Source organism: Rhea pennata, chromosome 3 (assembly GCF_028389875.1).
Source record: "Rhea pennata isolate bPtePen1 chromosome 3, bPtePen1.pri, whole genome shotgun sequence".
NCBI classification, from domain to species: Eukaryota; Metazoa; Chordata; class Aves; order Rheiformes; family Rheidae; genus Rhea; species Rhea pennata.
The window spans coordinates 17,768,178-17,781,552 of record NC_084665.1 but is presented as its reverse complement, the minus strand read 5'-3'; the positions used below and the strand labels follow the sequence as shown (position 1 = coordinate 17,781,552).

The window sequence follows — 13,375 nt, the reverse complement described above, 5'->3', positions numbered from 1 at the left end:
CTTGAAAGAGCCAAGGTAGGATTGTCCTGCATTCCAATTTTCTATTGGGATGAAAACATTACTAAGACAACTGTGAAGCAATTAAATATTAAGAAACAGTCAAATCTGAAAGTATGATACTACTGGTAGCATTTTCAGGCTCTGTATTATGAGAAGAAAGTTTTTTGGAACTACTGTAATTGGGCTCTTTTTACAACCATTAGTGTTCCTACATAAAGGCGTGAGCTTCTCTTTTAGTATGACTCAGGTGAAGGTTTGGTTCTGAAGAGCTTTGCTCAGAAGATTGTGTATGTATGTTAATGTGATAAAACTTTAAACTTAGACTCACAGATTAACATAGATGGAAGGGGTCCCTAGAGGTCATCTGTGCAACCAGATGAGCAGGGGGCAAAAATGAAATCCAACATGGGGCAGCTTGTTCAGAGTTTTGTCAGGTTAAGCTTTGAATATCCCCAAGATCTTGAAGATAAGTCCAGAAATATAAACATTGAAGCATGGTTAATCTAATTTGTATAAATAGTATTTATTGAAATTAGGTGTAGGGACAGAGGAGTGATTTTCATCTGAATGCTAAAGTGCTTTCAAGACTTCATTTTGAATCAAAGTTGGTTTTGGTAACTTTCTTTTTCACTGAGAGATTAGTCGCACTTGCCAACAATAGCAGTTACAGGAAAACCCTGGTCCTAATGGAGCCACATGTTAAAATTTCCATAGAGTTCAATACATGAAGGATTTTGCAGTGCCTGTACTTGTAAGAACAATAAAATAATAACAGCATTTTAAGACACTTTCAATGATTTTTTTTCCCTTTTAACAATAAAAATGCATTTCTCAGGCTTTCACTCATATACAAAAGGACATATTTTCTCCCATGTTTAAAAATTCTTGGATTAAGATTTAAATTCTGGCTAGAAGGAGAGTTCCGGTTTGCTGAGTATGTAGGTTTCAGCAACAGTGCAGCAAAGGAGGAGTTTTTAGTAATTATTACTGTATGCTTTGTTTATGCTAGGGAAAGTATGTAGAGCCTCATTGTATACCACCCATAAAAGCAAGAGAGGCAAATGGACACTTGTAGTGGGTTAGGCTCAAGGTGAGAGAAAGGGAAGAGCCAGAGGAGCAGTTAAGAGCAGGGACTGGAAAAATCCTTCCAAATAAAACCAAGGGTTGATAGTAACATTCTGTTTTGAGAAACATCCAATATCTGAGTGGAGATGAGGCCAACCAGGAGCCGCGCGGGGGGCTACTGAGGGGCTGCTGGAAGAAACAGCTGCCAAAAGGCTCGTTCCCTCAAAAACCTTTATGGAGAAGGGCCCCTAAGGAGCTGCCTTATCTGAGGCAGTGTTGAGAGAAAGAGAAAGCCCAGAGGTGCAGCTGGAGGGAGGCTGGGAAGAACTGTCCAAATTTAACTACAGGGTGATGCTGCAATTCAGCTGTGCGAGCCTGAATCTTTCTGTAGGAGGGCTTGAGTTCATAATGATTTTACAGTATGCCTGTCGTGAATATACCTATCATTCAGCAGCCTTTTCAAATAAAATTTAAGATGTTATTTTGGTCAGAAGCTTACACAAAAGTGTAATCTGTCAATAGTTAAACAAAACCTTTTATTATGACGGTTGGGAGATACTCAAAGCCTGACTGGACGTGGTCCTGAGCAGCCTGCTCTAGGTGATGCTGCTGGAGCTGGGGGGTTGGATTAGGTGCTCTCCAGAGGCCCCTTCGAACCTCAGCCATTTTGTGATTCTGTGATCGGTGTCACTGGTGCATTTTATTTTATATTATCCACAAGTATCTGTGAAACTTGTTAAACCAGTAGGTGCAAGGCCAGTAGGTGCATTCAGTTTTGAGTATGTGTGTTACATCCCTGGGCTATGGAGACTGCCATGATCTGGCTCCTATAAATATCTTATGCATATGCATAGCTTGTCTTAATGCTAAGTATTACTATAGTGAAATTGTTATGTATATATGGTTCTTGAAGCATCTGAGCTCAAATGAAAGGAGGAATTGCAGGTGGAAAAGTGTTGAGATGTTTGGCATCTATTTGTACAGTTTATCTGCAGACTGCAGAGCCAGCCGTGTTGAGATGGGTCCATTACTTCACTTGTGACTCTTTTTTTCTGTTTTTGAATCTGTTCTTTGCTCTACATCACCCCCACAAGCTAGAGAGTGAACTAGTTTTGCACATATTTGCATTCAGCTGTGCTGTGTCTTTTCCCCTTTGGTTATCATATAGGGAAATGCTAAATATTACTCGCCTTTTCAGTAACTTTCGTTACTAGAGCCAGGTAGGCTGCAGGTCTGTGAAAGCTCCCTGTGTAATTCAGGTGATGCATTTTGCTTTGCCCCACGTTGGTTGTCGCACCTCTTCTTGCCAGTCTGCACTGTACTGAGCTTTAAAACTTTTGTCAGTGGCAAGCTAAGGTTTGATAATATGATAGCAAGTCAAAATACTAAGAGTGTTAAGTGGACACCCCTCATGCATAACTGTGCAGAGTAGAGGATTTCTGGATTGTAAAGGTCCGGAATTCACAGTAACGGTAGGAGGCCATGACCAGTGAAAAATACTTTATTCAGATTCAATTTAAAGAATGAAGATTTTAAAGTAGTATTTTAAAAATTAAAGTAGTTGCTTGGGTTTTGGGCTAGTTTTATGTGTTCCTTGATGAATAATGATTTTTAAATTAAGCATTTAGCAGCTTTATGATATTTGGGGTGATCTATGGCTGTGCCTTATTTCAGAAAATAGAACTGCGTAAGTATGATAAATATAAAAGGTAAACACACTGTCATAAAAATCCTCCCATTAACCCTGTGAGACTGCTGTCACATGTCGGATTTGAAATATGTGTTCATCATCTTTTTAAATTTTCCTATCTTTGTTGTAAAAGATACATATTGCTATGTCTCATGCGGTTTAAATAGTTGTGTACTATTTCTGTTGTACTTCTAACAGTTTGCTAGTACAATAGAATGAAATGAATAATTAGTGCTGAATGTATAGCAAAAAGCTATCTGAGAGCTTTAATTTGCACCTTATTCTGTAATACCTTAAGTGGTACTTTGCTTTTTTGCATTATCAAGGCCAGTTTTGTGTCTAGCAGACAGCATCACCAAAACAGCCCAGCTTCAGATAACTTTAAAATCACCTGCTTGTCTGCGGATACAAACAGACTCCTGTCTATAACAAGTAGGGCAGGTCATCTTTCATGTCTTCCCTCTTGATTTCCATTCATACTAGTGTTTTCTAGGTATTAGTTTCACTACTTTGCTACTGCACAAGTCTCCTGGCTGCTCTTAACAGGAGGAAAGCAGAATATTTACTCCTTTGATATCACTCTGGACTGAGTTGTCTGGCGCAGTAACTGAGTCTAGGATTTGTTTAAGCTTCCCTTTCTCTTTTGTTGGTTTGTTTGTTTTTATTATTTTTCTCCTGTTAATCTCTCAGCACTGTTCCAAATAGCAACAAACACACCTGATCCCTATTCATTCTGCTGCTCCTGGGCTCTGAAAAGCTCTGTGTAAGCTAACATTTTGTTCAAGTCTAGATTTTATTTACCAAAAAATACATATCTTTGCTTCAGATCTAGTTTTTAAGCAAGTACATAAAATTTGTAGAAGTTACTATCTCCTGCCAGCAAGACTGTTCCTCAGAGGAGGTGCTTTTCAAACACTTGTAAATGCTTTCCACTGTCTACCTAGCACAGTAAGGGATGTGCCAAGCCATCAACTGAAGGCAATAGAAATTGCTGCTTATTTGACGTGTCCTCTAAACTTCAGGGGGTTGGGGGTTTTGTTGTTTTTGATTTTTAATTTATTTTTATATGTTGTATTATTATGTTTAATATACTTCACACAAGTTATTTGGCTAATTTGGATTTGACTTTGACTTGTTGAATTTCTTTCCAGTAGGTCATCATCTCCTCATTACCTAACTTCAGTACTTAAGCAGAGTCATGGCCGATCTCTCAAAGGTAAACATTACTTGTTTTTCTTTCTGCTCTACCGTCTTTGCTAGGCACCAGCATATTTTGAGCTATAGTTTATTTTGCGTATGGACCTGTTCTGAGGAGTCTGCTAGATTCCAAAAAAATGGTTAATAGAACGCATGCACATTATATTGTATCTTAACTTTAAATCCATAAGATGAGTCTCAAGATGTGAAAGGAGTTCTTGTTCTTCTGCCAGCAAGGTATTTAGCAGACACATCCCTCCCGAATATGACCTGTTTTAAGACTGCGTAACTTATTGGAAGCACAGTTTAACAGCTAGATATCTAATGCTGGGATTTATCTGTAGTAATTTGGGATTTTTACTGGTTACCCATAATGGAGAACAAAAGCAAATTCTAATGTATAAAACTTGTGAGATGTGGCCATAAAAGTGCCTTGAAGTTGAGTGTTTGTAGGTATCTGGGAGAGCTTGAGAGTATTTGCAAGAGAACATGAAACAATTCAGAATGTAGTTTTGCAGGTGCATAGTATTTTTCACTCATTAGGCAGAAAAGTTTGGTGCAAATTGTGCCTTCTGTCATCATTATGCCAGTTGAAGCATGCAAACTAAGCAGAGGACAGCAACATAGCTACTCTTGCACTTTTGTAGCACAGAAAACCCGCAATTGCATTGCTCCTGAGCAAGAAGGAGATTTCTTACATTCTGGACACCTGCAGGTGAAGTACCCTGGTTGACACCCCAGTAGGAGCAATTTCCTGCTGAAATTCAGTTTGAATCTTACAATAAATAATTCATCATATCTCACAGTGTAGCTCACACTGGTAGGTAACCAGTATGTTTACTGAGGAGGTGGTATACCTTGGCATCTCTTCAGATCTTTTGCCGTTTATTTTCAGGAAATCTTTCCTAAAGTGCAGCACTGCTATCTTTCTGCCCCTTCTTGAGCCCGCTGGAATCTGCCTACTCTTACAGGTTTTAATGAGCGTTAGAATAACAAAGCCTTCGACTTGGCAATAGTTTTGTCCTGGAGATTTCTACCTTAACTTTCCATGAGAAAGCCAGATCTAGATAAAAATGGTGAATTTAAGATGGAAATCCATTTGTTCATTGACATTCAAATATGAATAGAAACAGCATGTACTGTTGAACAGAAGATGGCCATTTCATTTTTCCAAATGAACTATTAAAAATTTTCCTCATTTTACCAGAAATGAGCTAGACAGCATGCTGGAATATTACAGTATTTTTTTAGAAGAAGCCTGTTGAGCACAACTCTTGTAACTCAGTAGTAAAACTTAATCCACTGAAGGCTTGTCCTGGACTAAAAATGTAAGCTAAAAAAGATACGCATCTGTTGAATACCTCTGCTAATAGTTCTCTACTGAAAAGTGAATTGTACTTGATTTGTAGATGGTCTGACTCCAAGAAAGTGTGAATAAATCTTAATTTGTTGTAGAGACGTGTTGTTTAAGCTTTTTCAAGAGGATAAAAATGCCACTAACAAAGTAGGACTTCTGCAGCGTAATAGACATCCGGTTCCCCAATTTTGCTAGAGCAGTAGGCTGTTGAGGTGAAAAGGTTGCTTTTATTTTTCAGCCACAAACCAGAAACATTGGTTAGGCAAAAAAGCCAAGATTTTTAAAGACAGAACAGCTGCCTGTTCAGCAGATGATAATTATCACATATCCAGACAGAGGTTTTAGGGTTGTACCCTCGTGGCAAGGAACTATCCTTTGCTGGCTGTGTGTTGCGTAGCTGTTAGGTCTCTTCCGCGCTTTCACGAAGAACTGAAGGAGGAATATGTTTGCTTGGGCAGACCCTGGATTCTAAGGGCTTATTGTAAAATAAATTTCTCTCCTTTCAGTGACTTTGCTGGTGTGTCCTATGACAGTTTTGAGGATTACCAGCCTGTTTCTAACTACTCCAATTTGCTACGCTGAGTATGCCAAAACAATAATGTATATTTGTTCTAACTGAATTTCTGCGTCTCAGGGAACCAGTTTGGCGTATCCCTCACACTAGAGGCAAGCCATTAACGTTCCCAGGGTCACAGAGGGCAGCAGTTGTTGAGATGAAAGAATTCCTTGTAATGCACTTTCAGCCATTCTGCTGCAGAAGCATAAATTTAGGAAAAAAAACAGTCTATCAAGGAGAGCAATTGCAAATGAAGCCAAAATGTATTAACTTTGATCCACAATACTGCTAGTCTTTCAAGATGAAAGAAAGCACTAGAAAACTCATATTTCTTTGGAGTTCTAAGATGCAGAAACACAGTTTGCAGGTAGTAATTCTGTGTTGCGTTAATGTCTGTGATTGCTTGTCATTTAACAAGGTGATGTTTATATACCAACATCATATGTTAAAATAAAATGTCTGTGATAGCAAGCAAAGAATCAGCAGATTTCACTTTTTGATTAAAATAGTGAAACAAAGTAGCTGTTCATGTTTTTATTTCTTTTTGTCAGTTGGATACATATGACTTGTAAATTCAGTGGCTCTGTTGCTGCCAAAAAAAAGAGGATAAAATTGAATTCAAAAAATCTCATAAGTGCAGTGGAATAGACCTCAAAATACGCTGATGTTAAAATGACAGACTGTGAAACCAATGGGGAATGTATATATTTTATAGCTTGTACTGAAAACAGCGGTTCAGTCCTCTTTCCATGCTGGTCCAGCAATCCCAGAGTGACATGTTTCCCTTCAGATTTCTCCTTGACTAGGGATAAAGGTAGCAAAAACTATGCAAGATGTGTATAGGAAGATCAAGTTGACAATTTTGCGATATTCAGCTGCAAAAAATCAGTAATACAGTTAATGCTTATGATGTGCTGTTTCTACTGCTTTTTCTGTGGAAGAAAGAAGAGCCATTAAAAAATGTCATTGCTAACATTTTATTTCAGTAATTTCCATCTCAGTTCTAGTTCAACAGGCTTGAAAGACCATTCTACTTGCTGCTTGTTCTTCCCAATGCATGGGCTTCCAGCCCCACTTTTCCACTCGCCTATCTCATGGTATTTTCACCCAGGATATCGTCTTCTGCTCTGAGACACTATGGCTATTCTGAGAGCCCACAATGTGTGCGCTCCTCTTTTGCTGGGGTAGTCCACCAATGTGGAGAGAAATGTAGCTTCTGTCTTAAACATCCATTGATGAAGTGAGAGAAGGAAGACGTTAGACTTTCTGGGTTTAAAACGCATTAGAATGCCCTGAAATAAGTGGGAAGAGTTTCCTTGTTTCTTTTCATTTTCTGTATGAGACGCTGTCCTTCAAGTAATTGAATCTTCTAAAACATGATTAGGGTGAAACTACTTCAGTGTAATTTGATTCAAGTTTTATAGTTTAAGTTACTCTTACTGGGCTCAGTAATGCTCAGTAGCTGCTGTTGAGAATACAGTATCTCTGACTGTGTTGGCACAGAGCAAGCTTCTAACCACTTGATTCTCTTCTAGTTAGAAATTTCAGACTTCACTGTAATATGCTCAAGATACGCTTTTTAAGATTGAAGTAGTACATTCAGTGCTGCCATGCATACAGCTGTATTTGGCACCATAATTAAAAGCACTACTGTTTTAGATAAATCTTTTTCAAATGCCTATTTACTACTCATATCTCCGTACTTTCTAGATTGAGCAGTTCTGTCTACATTCCTTCTTTTTCCTGTCTATTTTTACTATTTGACTTGTTAGTGAGGAAAATATGGTGAAAAGGTACTTTCTGTTGCAGTTAGAGAGAAGATGCATGCCAGATTAGTGCTGCATTTATCTAACACATTTGTTCTCCAGACTTGCACATTCATAGAATGAGGATATGAAGCTGATCGGGTGCTTTGCTTTGCCGTATGCATAATCCTTTTCTTTAGATGGTAACAAATAAAACCCAATTGTAAATAAATATAATAATAACATAATCAGATGCAAATCTAATTAATGTTGCTGATTCTTGGCTTCAACTTTGGTAAGTGCAGTGTAAGACACATGACCATTATGTAACAAATCATATTGCTCATAAGATCCCATTCATATCTCTGTGTCTTAATTTTTGATTATATTCAAGTCATTCTTGAGCTTGAATTCTTAAACTTCTTTCTTTTTATTGCAAGCAATCTAATACATACATTGATATTCTTCTTGTGTTCTGGGACCTTATTTGCCAGGATCTAACATTTTACCCAAGATCTAACATTTTGTTGTTATTTCTTCACAGAATCTGATATTGATGCTGCTACTGCAATGATGCTATTAAATACTTCCATTGAACAAGGGATGTTAGACTGTAAGCATAAGCTATTTTACTCTGCTGTTTCTCTACCCAGTAGCAAGTTTTTTTTATCTAAAGTTTCAGTAATGGAGTATGGTCTAGCTGGCAACTAGTAAGACCAGTCAAAAGCCATTCAGTTTTGTTTGTTCTTTCTGTTAACGTTCCAGAATTTTATGGAATCTCCTTTCTTTCTTTTTCCCCATTAATTTGGGTTTTCTTGCAAGTTTTTCCCTTGCCTTTTCTTTGTTAGATGCTCAGTCATCTTAGCTGCTTCTCTGTTTCTCCAGCTTTTATTTGTCATTAACTGAAGATCACTGTCTTCTGTTGATGACAGTAAATGTGTGTAAGATTTCATGACTCTTAACTGTTCACTTTAAGCTTACCCTTCGCAGTCAGCCTGCCAAAGTTGGCAATTTAGGACATAATCTCATTGGAATATTTGCTTACTAACAGATTTTGTTTTTAATAGGTGAGAAACCTCAGCCTCTGAAGACACCTAAGAAGAGGAGTTATGGCAGTGCGTTTAGTTCTTCCAGTTCCATAAATTTACAAGATGATGATTCTGCAGCCACCAATATTGATCCAAAGGAGGATCACAATTACAGTGCTAGCAGCATGGGTTCACAACGCTGTGCATCTAGATCCAGTGTGTCTTCCTTGTCCTCTGTTGATGAAGTGTATGAATTTATCTCCAAGAACAGCCATGCTGGGAGTGATGGCAGTGAAGGATTTCACAGTGAAGTGGATACAGACGTTGATTATGAAGATGATCCTCTTGGAGATAGTGGCTATGCATCACAACCTTGTGTAGATACCTCTGACAAAAGTCAGCCTAGCAACAAAGCACTCAAGGAGTTATGTCAAGAAATTGATGAGGAGTTGAAAGAAGCAGCAGGGTCTCTGCTGCACCTTGCCGGCGTCCGAACGTGCTTGGGTTCCTTAATAAGTACTGCAAAGACCCACAGTCACAAGCAAAGGAAAAAATAGTATGTCTGTCAGTGCTGAATATATACATATATTTTTTTTAAGTGTGGCAATACTCTTCTACTTTTACCCTTCACAAGGGAGATCAAAGCCATAAGAGGACTCATTTGCTTTTTTATTTTTTTGGGCGCTAATTATAATTTAGCCATTTATTTTTAAATCACTGCCTAAAGGAAAAAAAAATTATTTAATCTTTTCAAATTAGAAGAGGTGCATGACTTGTGAAAACCTGAAAGCATACTTCTTAATGATCACTTTTTTCTTTTATTTTCTTTTCAGTAGTTGAATATTTCCACAGATACATTCATTCAGATGCACGCTGTGGATCATATTTACCTCTTTGCCAGCCCTTTCTGCAGAGGTGAATTTTGCCCTGTCTAAGGGCTGTGACTTCCATGTAAAGGATTAAAAAGGAGGAGACAAAAAAGGGGGGGATGACAAAAACAAATGTCTACAGAGATTCTTGCCTCAGCTGCCTCCTCACACTCAATTTTCTCTTCTGCTCTTGTGATACGTGTCCTGGGGAATTGCTTGTGAAGCAGCTTGGAGTGGCTGCAGTTTTCACCCCATCTAACTATCTCATACAAGGAGTGAAAAACAGTACTGGTGTAAGGAGCTGCTTTTAGCAAGATGTTAAGTAGTCCCTGCAGAGAGAAAGGAAGGAGCCTAAACCCTCCCTAGAAGAGTGGGTAAGGGGTAGCTGAGATGTGTATTACCATGAGCTTTCTTTTTTTTCCAAATCTACCTTACGCGGCCATTTCACCTCAAGACAAATTGTCTTGTGCATATGGGGGGGAAGGGGAGATTTTCACACCGGTGTGCACACAGTCACAATCCTTGGATGTAGCAAACGTAGTGAAAGCTGCCACTTAACAAATTTGATGTTGTCCTTGTTTTATCCTCACTGTTGAATATTCAGTAGCTGCATTAGAAAGTTCTGCTGGTTGTTCCAGTGCAACACCCACAGTTACTCTCTTCTATAGAGGAGCAGAATTCAGGAACAAAAGAATGCAAAAGTTGGTGCTGTTTACAACATGAACGAAGTGGAGGTTTTAGGTGGCTAGATTGTGAATGACAGTCTGATCTGGCAAAACAGAAAGAATAGCTTCTTTTTTGAATTGATGAACCCTGAATTGTTTTTTGGTGCTTTTTTTGCCCCCCTTCCCACCAGCACTCTGTGGTTATTGTGACATTGGCTGTCCATACCTTTCGTTTCCCAGATCAGTGTGCCTTGTGCTGTGCGAATCCTTTCAGCCTCCTGTGATATAATGTGCATCTAATAAGCAGGACTTTAGCTTATGGGTGTACGTTGTAAATCTGGAGGACATTTTTGTTTCGAGATCCTTCACAATTCATTTTTGCAATTAAAAAAAAATCTCTTTATAATGCCCAGACATCTTTTGGCCAAAAATGTTTCAAAGGTATGATGTTTTTCTTTTTTCTTTTATAAAAAGTGGTGATTGCTTACATCTTCCAGTAGATGATGGCTTTTTCTTTAAAAAAAAACAAAAAGAAAGTTGTTTCTGTGGGGTTTTTTTAGTTATTTAATTTTCTGTGCAAGAATGGGCATGCAGCTCTGTTGGAGTGGGTTTTAACAGTACTATAAGAATGCCTTAAGTATGTTTTGGAATTGCATACAATGATAAAAAGTCGTCTTTCCTGTCTCTGAAAGGTAGCATGATGTGCCATAAATTTAAGCTATTGTTGCCAGCAGGTGTTGGGTAAAGTGGTATAGAGTTAGGAGCAACGAGAGCCAGGTAGGAAACCAATGTCCACTATTTTGGTTGTTGAAAACAGTAATGGATTCAACTAAAAGCTAAGCTTTTACTAATGGAGTATTTTGGTGGCTATTTGGAGGCCCAACTTCCATATATCAGTGGGGTATTTTTGTTTTGTTTTGTTGGGGTTTTTTTGGTCTGTTCATAAATACTGCCATAAACTGTCTACTTTAATATGAATACAACCATGCTGCTGAAGGTCATTGCTCTGAGGGCCTATTTCAGTGCCTCTTGAAGACAATGGTGGTGCTCCTATTGATTTAATGGTTATTGGATCAAGCCTGAGATATTTGAGGTTATTTTTTAGTGTATTTTGGAATTTAAAGCCAATTTTTTTTTAAGTGCAAACCCTATAAAGTGTTCTTTTTTGATTATTTCAGTTTTAAGAATGATTTATTTTATTTCTTGAAAGAGAAGAAAGACTCGGACACTCTGTGTGAACACCAATTATGCTATACCCGTAGCCGGAGAACACTTGTACAGACATATGTCTCTTCTGGATATCACAAGTGGTGCATTAGCTGATCAGATCTGATATTGGATGTGTTACTGATGGACAGTAGGGGGAAACTCACTCTGTAAAAGAAAATTAAGTACAAATGTAGTGGTTTGTAGGATTTTTCAATGTGGAGATATGAATGCTTGGTGAAACTGCTTTTTACTTACGGTTTGCTGATAGTATCTTGAAAGAATTCGGCAAAGGGCAAGATTTCGTATCAATGCAAGAATGATGGTTTGACTGTATCGAAATTAACACTCTGGAATTTTGATCAGTGCCATGATTTCACTTGCAGACTATTGAAGAGGGGTGCTGTGTGGCTCCTGATGAGGCTGCATGCAGCTTTTCTGTAACTGCCAATGAAATCTGGATCAAGATCCAGATCCAACTATTCTGGAAAATGCAATCATACTTCACTCCACAGTTTTTTTTTTTTTTTTTTTTTTTTTTTTTTTTTTTTAAGTTTGGATTTTTTTTTCCGTCCTTGGACAAACTTTGAGGATGTTAGTAAGCTATTTTGTTTGCTTGCTTATTTTCTAATAGAATCAACATGGTATTTCTATTCTGAAAACATATTTACTAGGAGAGTGGCTGTGCTGCTGTTATCCCTGAAATTGGTGATAAAGATTTCAGCATTACTGAAGGGACATGATCAGGCCAGAGGCTAATAATGCATTTTAGTTACCATATACCAAGAAAAAGCAATAAAATCATACTAACAAGAAGTGAACAGCAAAAGTTGCATCCATCACTGAAGTACTCAGCTGGAAAGAAGTGGTGTTCTGGAAGGGGAGAAATAAGGCCAGCATCTGCCTGAGACGCCAGGCAGTGCAGCAGGCAAGGGCAGTGCACCTTGTCCTCTCCACGCTTTGCCGTCTTTCCTCTCCGTCACAAAGGAGAGGGTGGCTGATCTGTGCACTTTACGTATCCCGCCACATACCCATGCGTGTCCCCACACGTTTTGGCATACAAAAGCTACCAGCTCAGTTGTGGAGTACCTCTCTTCCTAGTCAGAGAACAGCTGCCCTTCCTTTCGCCTACATACCTAGCATTGGATTTGGGTTTGTTTGCCACCTGAGTTAAAGACCCTGGTGTATATAGTATAAATGGAGTATAATTAAAAGTTATTTTAACATTTTTTTCTTTAGTGACATATGTAAAATGTTCATGCCAATGATCCGTTCAGGTATATTTTAGTAGCAGTTAAAAGACAAGGGAAGTATTAATGAACCACGTTAAATTCTTAAAAAACATGGAGAAGTATATGAGACTTGGATAAGGGAAGGGGAAGCTGCTTTATTTAGGATAAATTCTGGTGTTAATACTGTATAAACCTGTATTGGTCTTTGAGATTCCAGTGCTAAGTTACAGCCTCTGTAAAAGTTGCATCAAATGTTTTAAAAATCCAACTTTAAAATGGAAGTTGTATGAGTTGCAACTTTTCATTAGGCTGAAAAGTAAAAGCTCGGTTAAAGCAAAGTACACCCATACATGTTATATTAATGGTGTAGTCAAAATATTTATTGAAAAAAAAAGGTAGACTATTTTAAGTGTTGCACCTGCCATTATTTCTTAAAGCACATTCTTTACATCTAACTGCCAGTGCCATTATGAAGTCTGTTTTATAATTGTACATTTCTTCAAACTAAAAAGTGCATAATTAAAAGTATTATGTTACTGCCATATAGTGATATAAAACATTTTATAATTGCCAATTCATTGTAACTATTATTTATTTAAGTGAATTGTAAGAACGCTTTCTGATCAAATGAACCAGAGTTGTTTTTAAAATGTTCCCTTTTGCTTGTTTCTAATGTAGCATAAGCAATGTCCTTGGGTTTGTTTAGAATAATTTTGCCAGTAGGTGACCAATTCTAACCCTTTTTCCTCCAGTTTAGTCCTTTAC

The 13,375-nt window shown here is 37.9% G+C and overlaps 1 protein-coding gene across 4 annotated transcripts in view; it reads left to right on the top strand.

Annotated features, from left to right (window-relative positions):
• The window catches only part of FOXN2 (forkhead box N2), a 44,742-nt gene extending 32,820 nt beyond the window's left edge, over positions 1 to 11,922 (top strand). For 2 of the 4 annotated variants that reach the window (XM_062571709.1, XM_062571712.1), the window contains exons 4-6: positions 3,907 to 3,971; positions 8,155 to 8,223; positions 8,678 to 11,922. In XM_062571709.1, coding sequence (XP_062427693.1) covers positions 3,907 to 3,971; positions 8,155 to 8,223; positions 8,678 to 9,195 — 652 coding nt within the window. In that variant the 3' untranslated portion in view covers positions 9,196 to 11,922. The remainder of the gene's footprint in view (positions 1 to 3,906; positions 3,972 to 8,154; positions 8,224 to 8,677) is intronic. The other 2 variants (XM_062571713.1, XM_062571714.1) reach the window with 2 other exon arrangements.
• Positions 11,923 to 13,375: the final 1,453 nt, after the last annotated feature.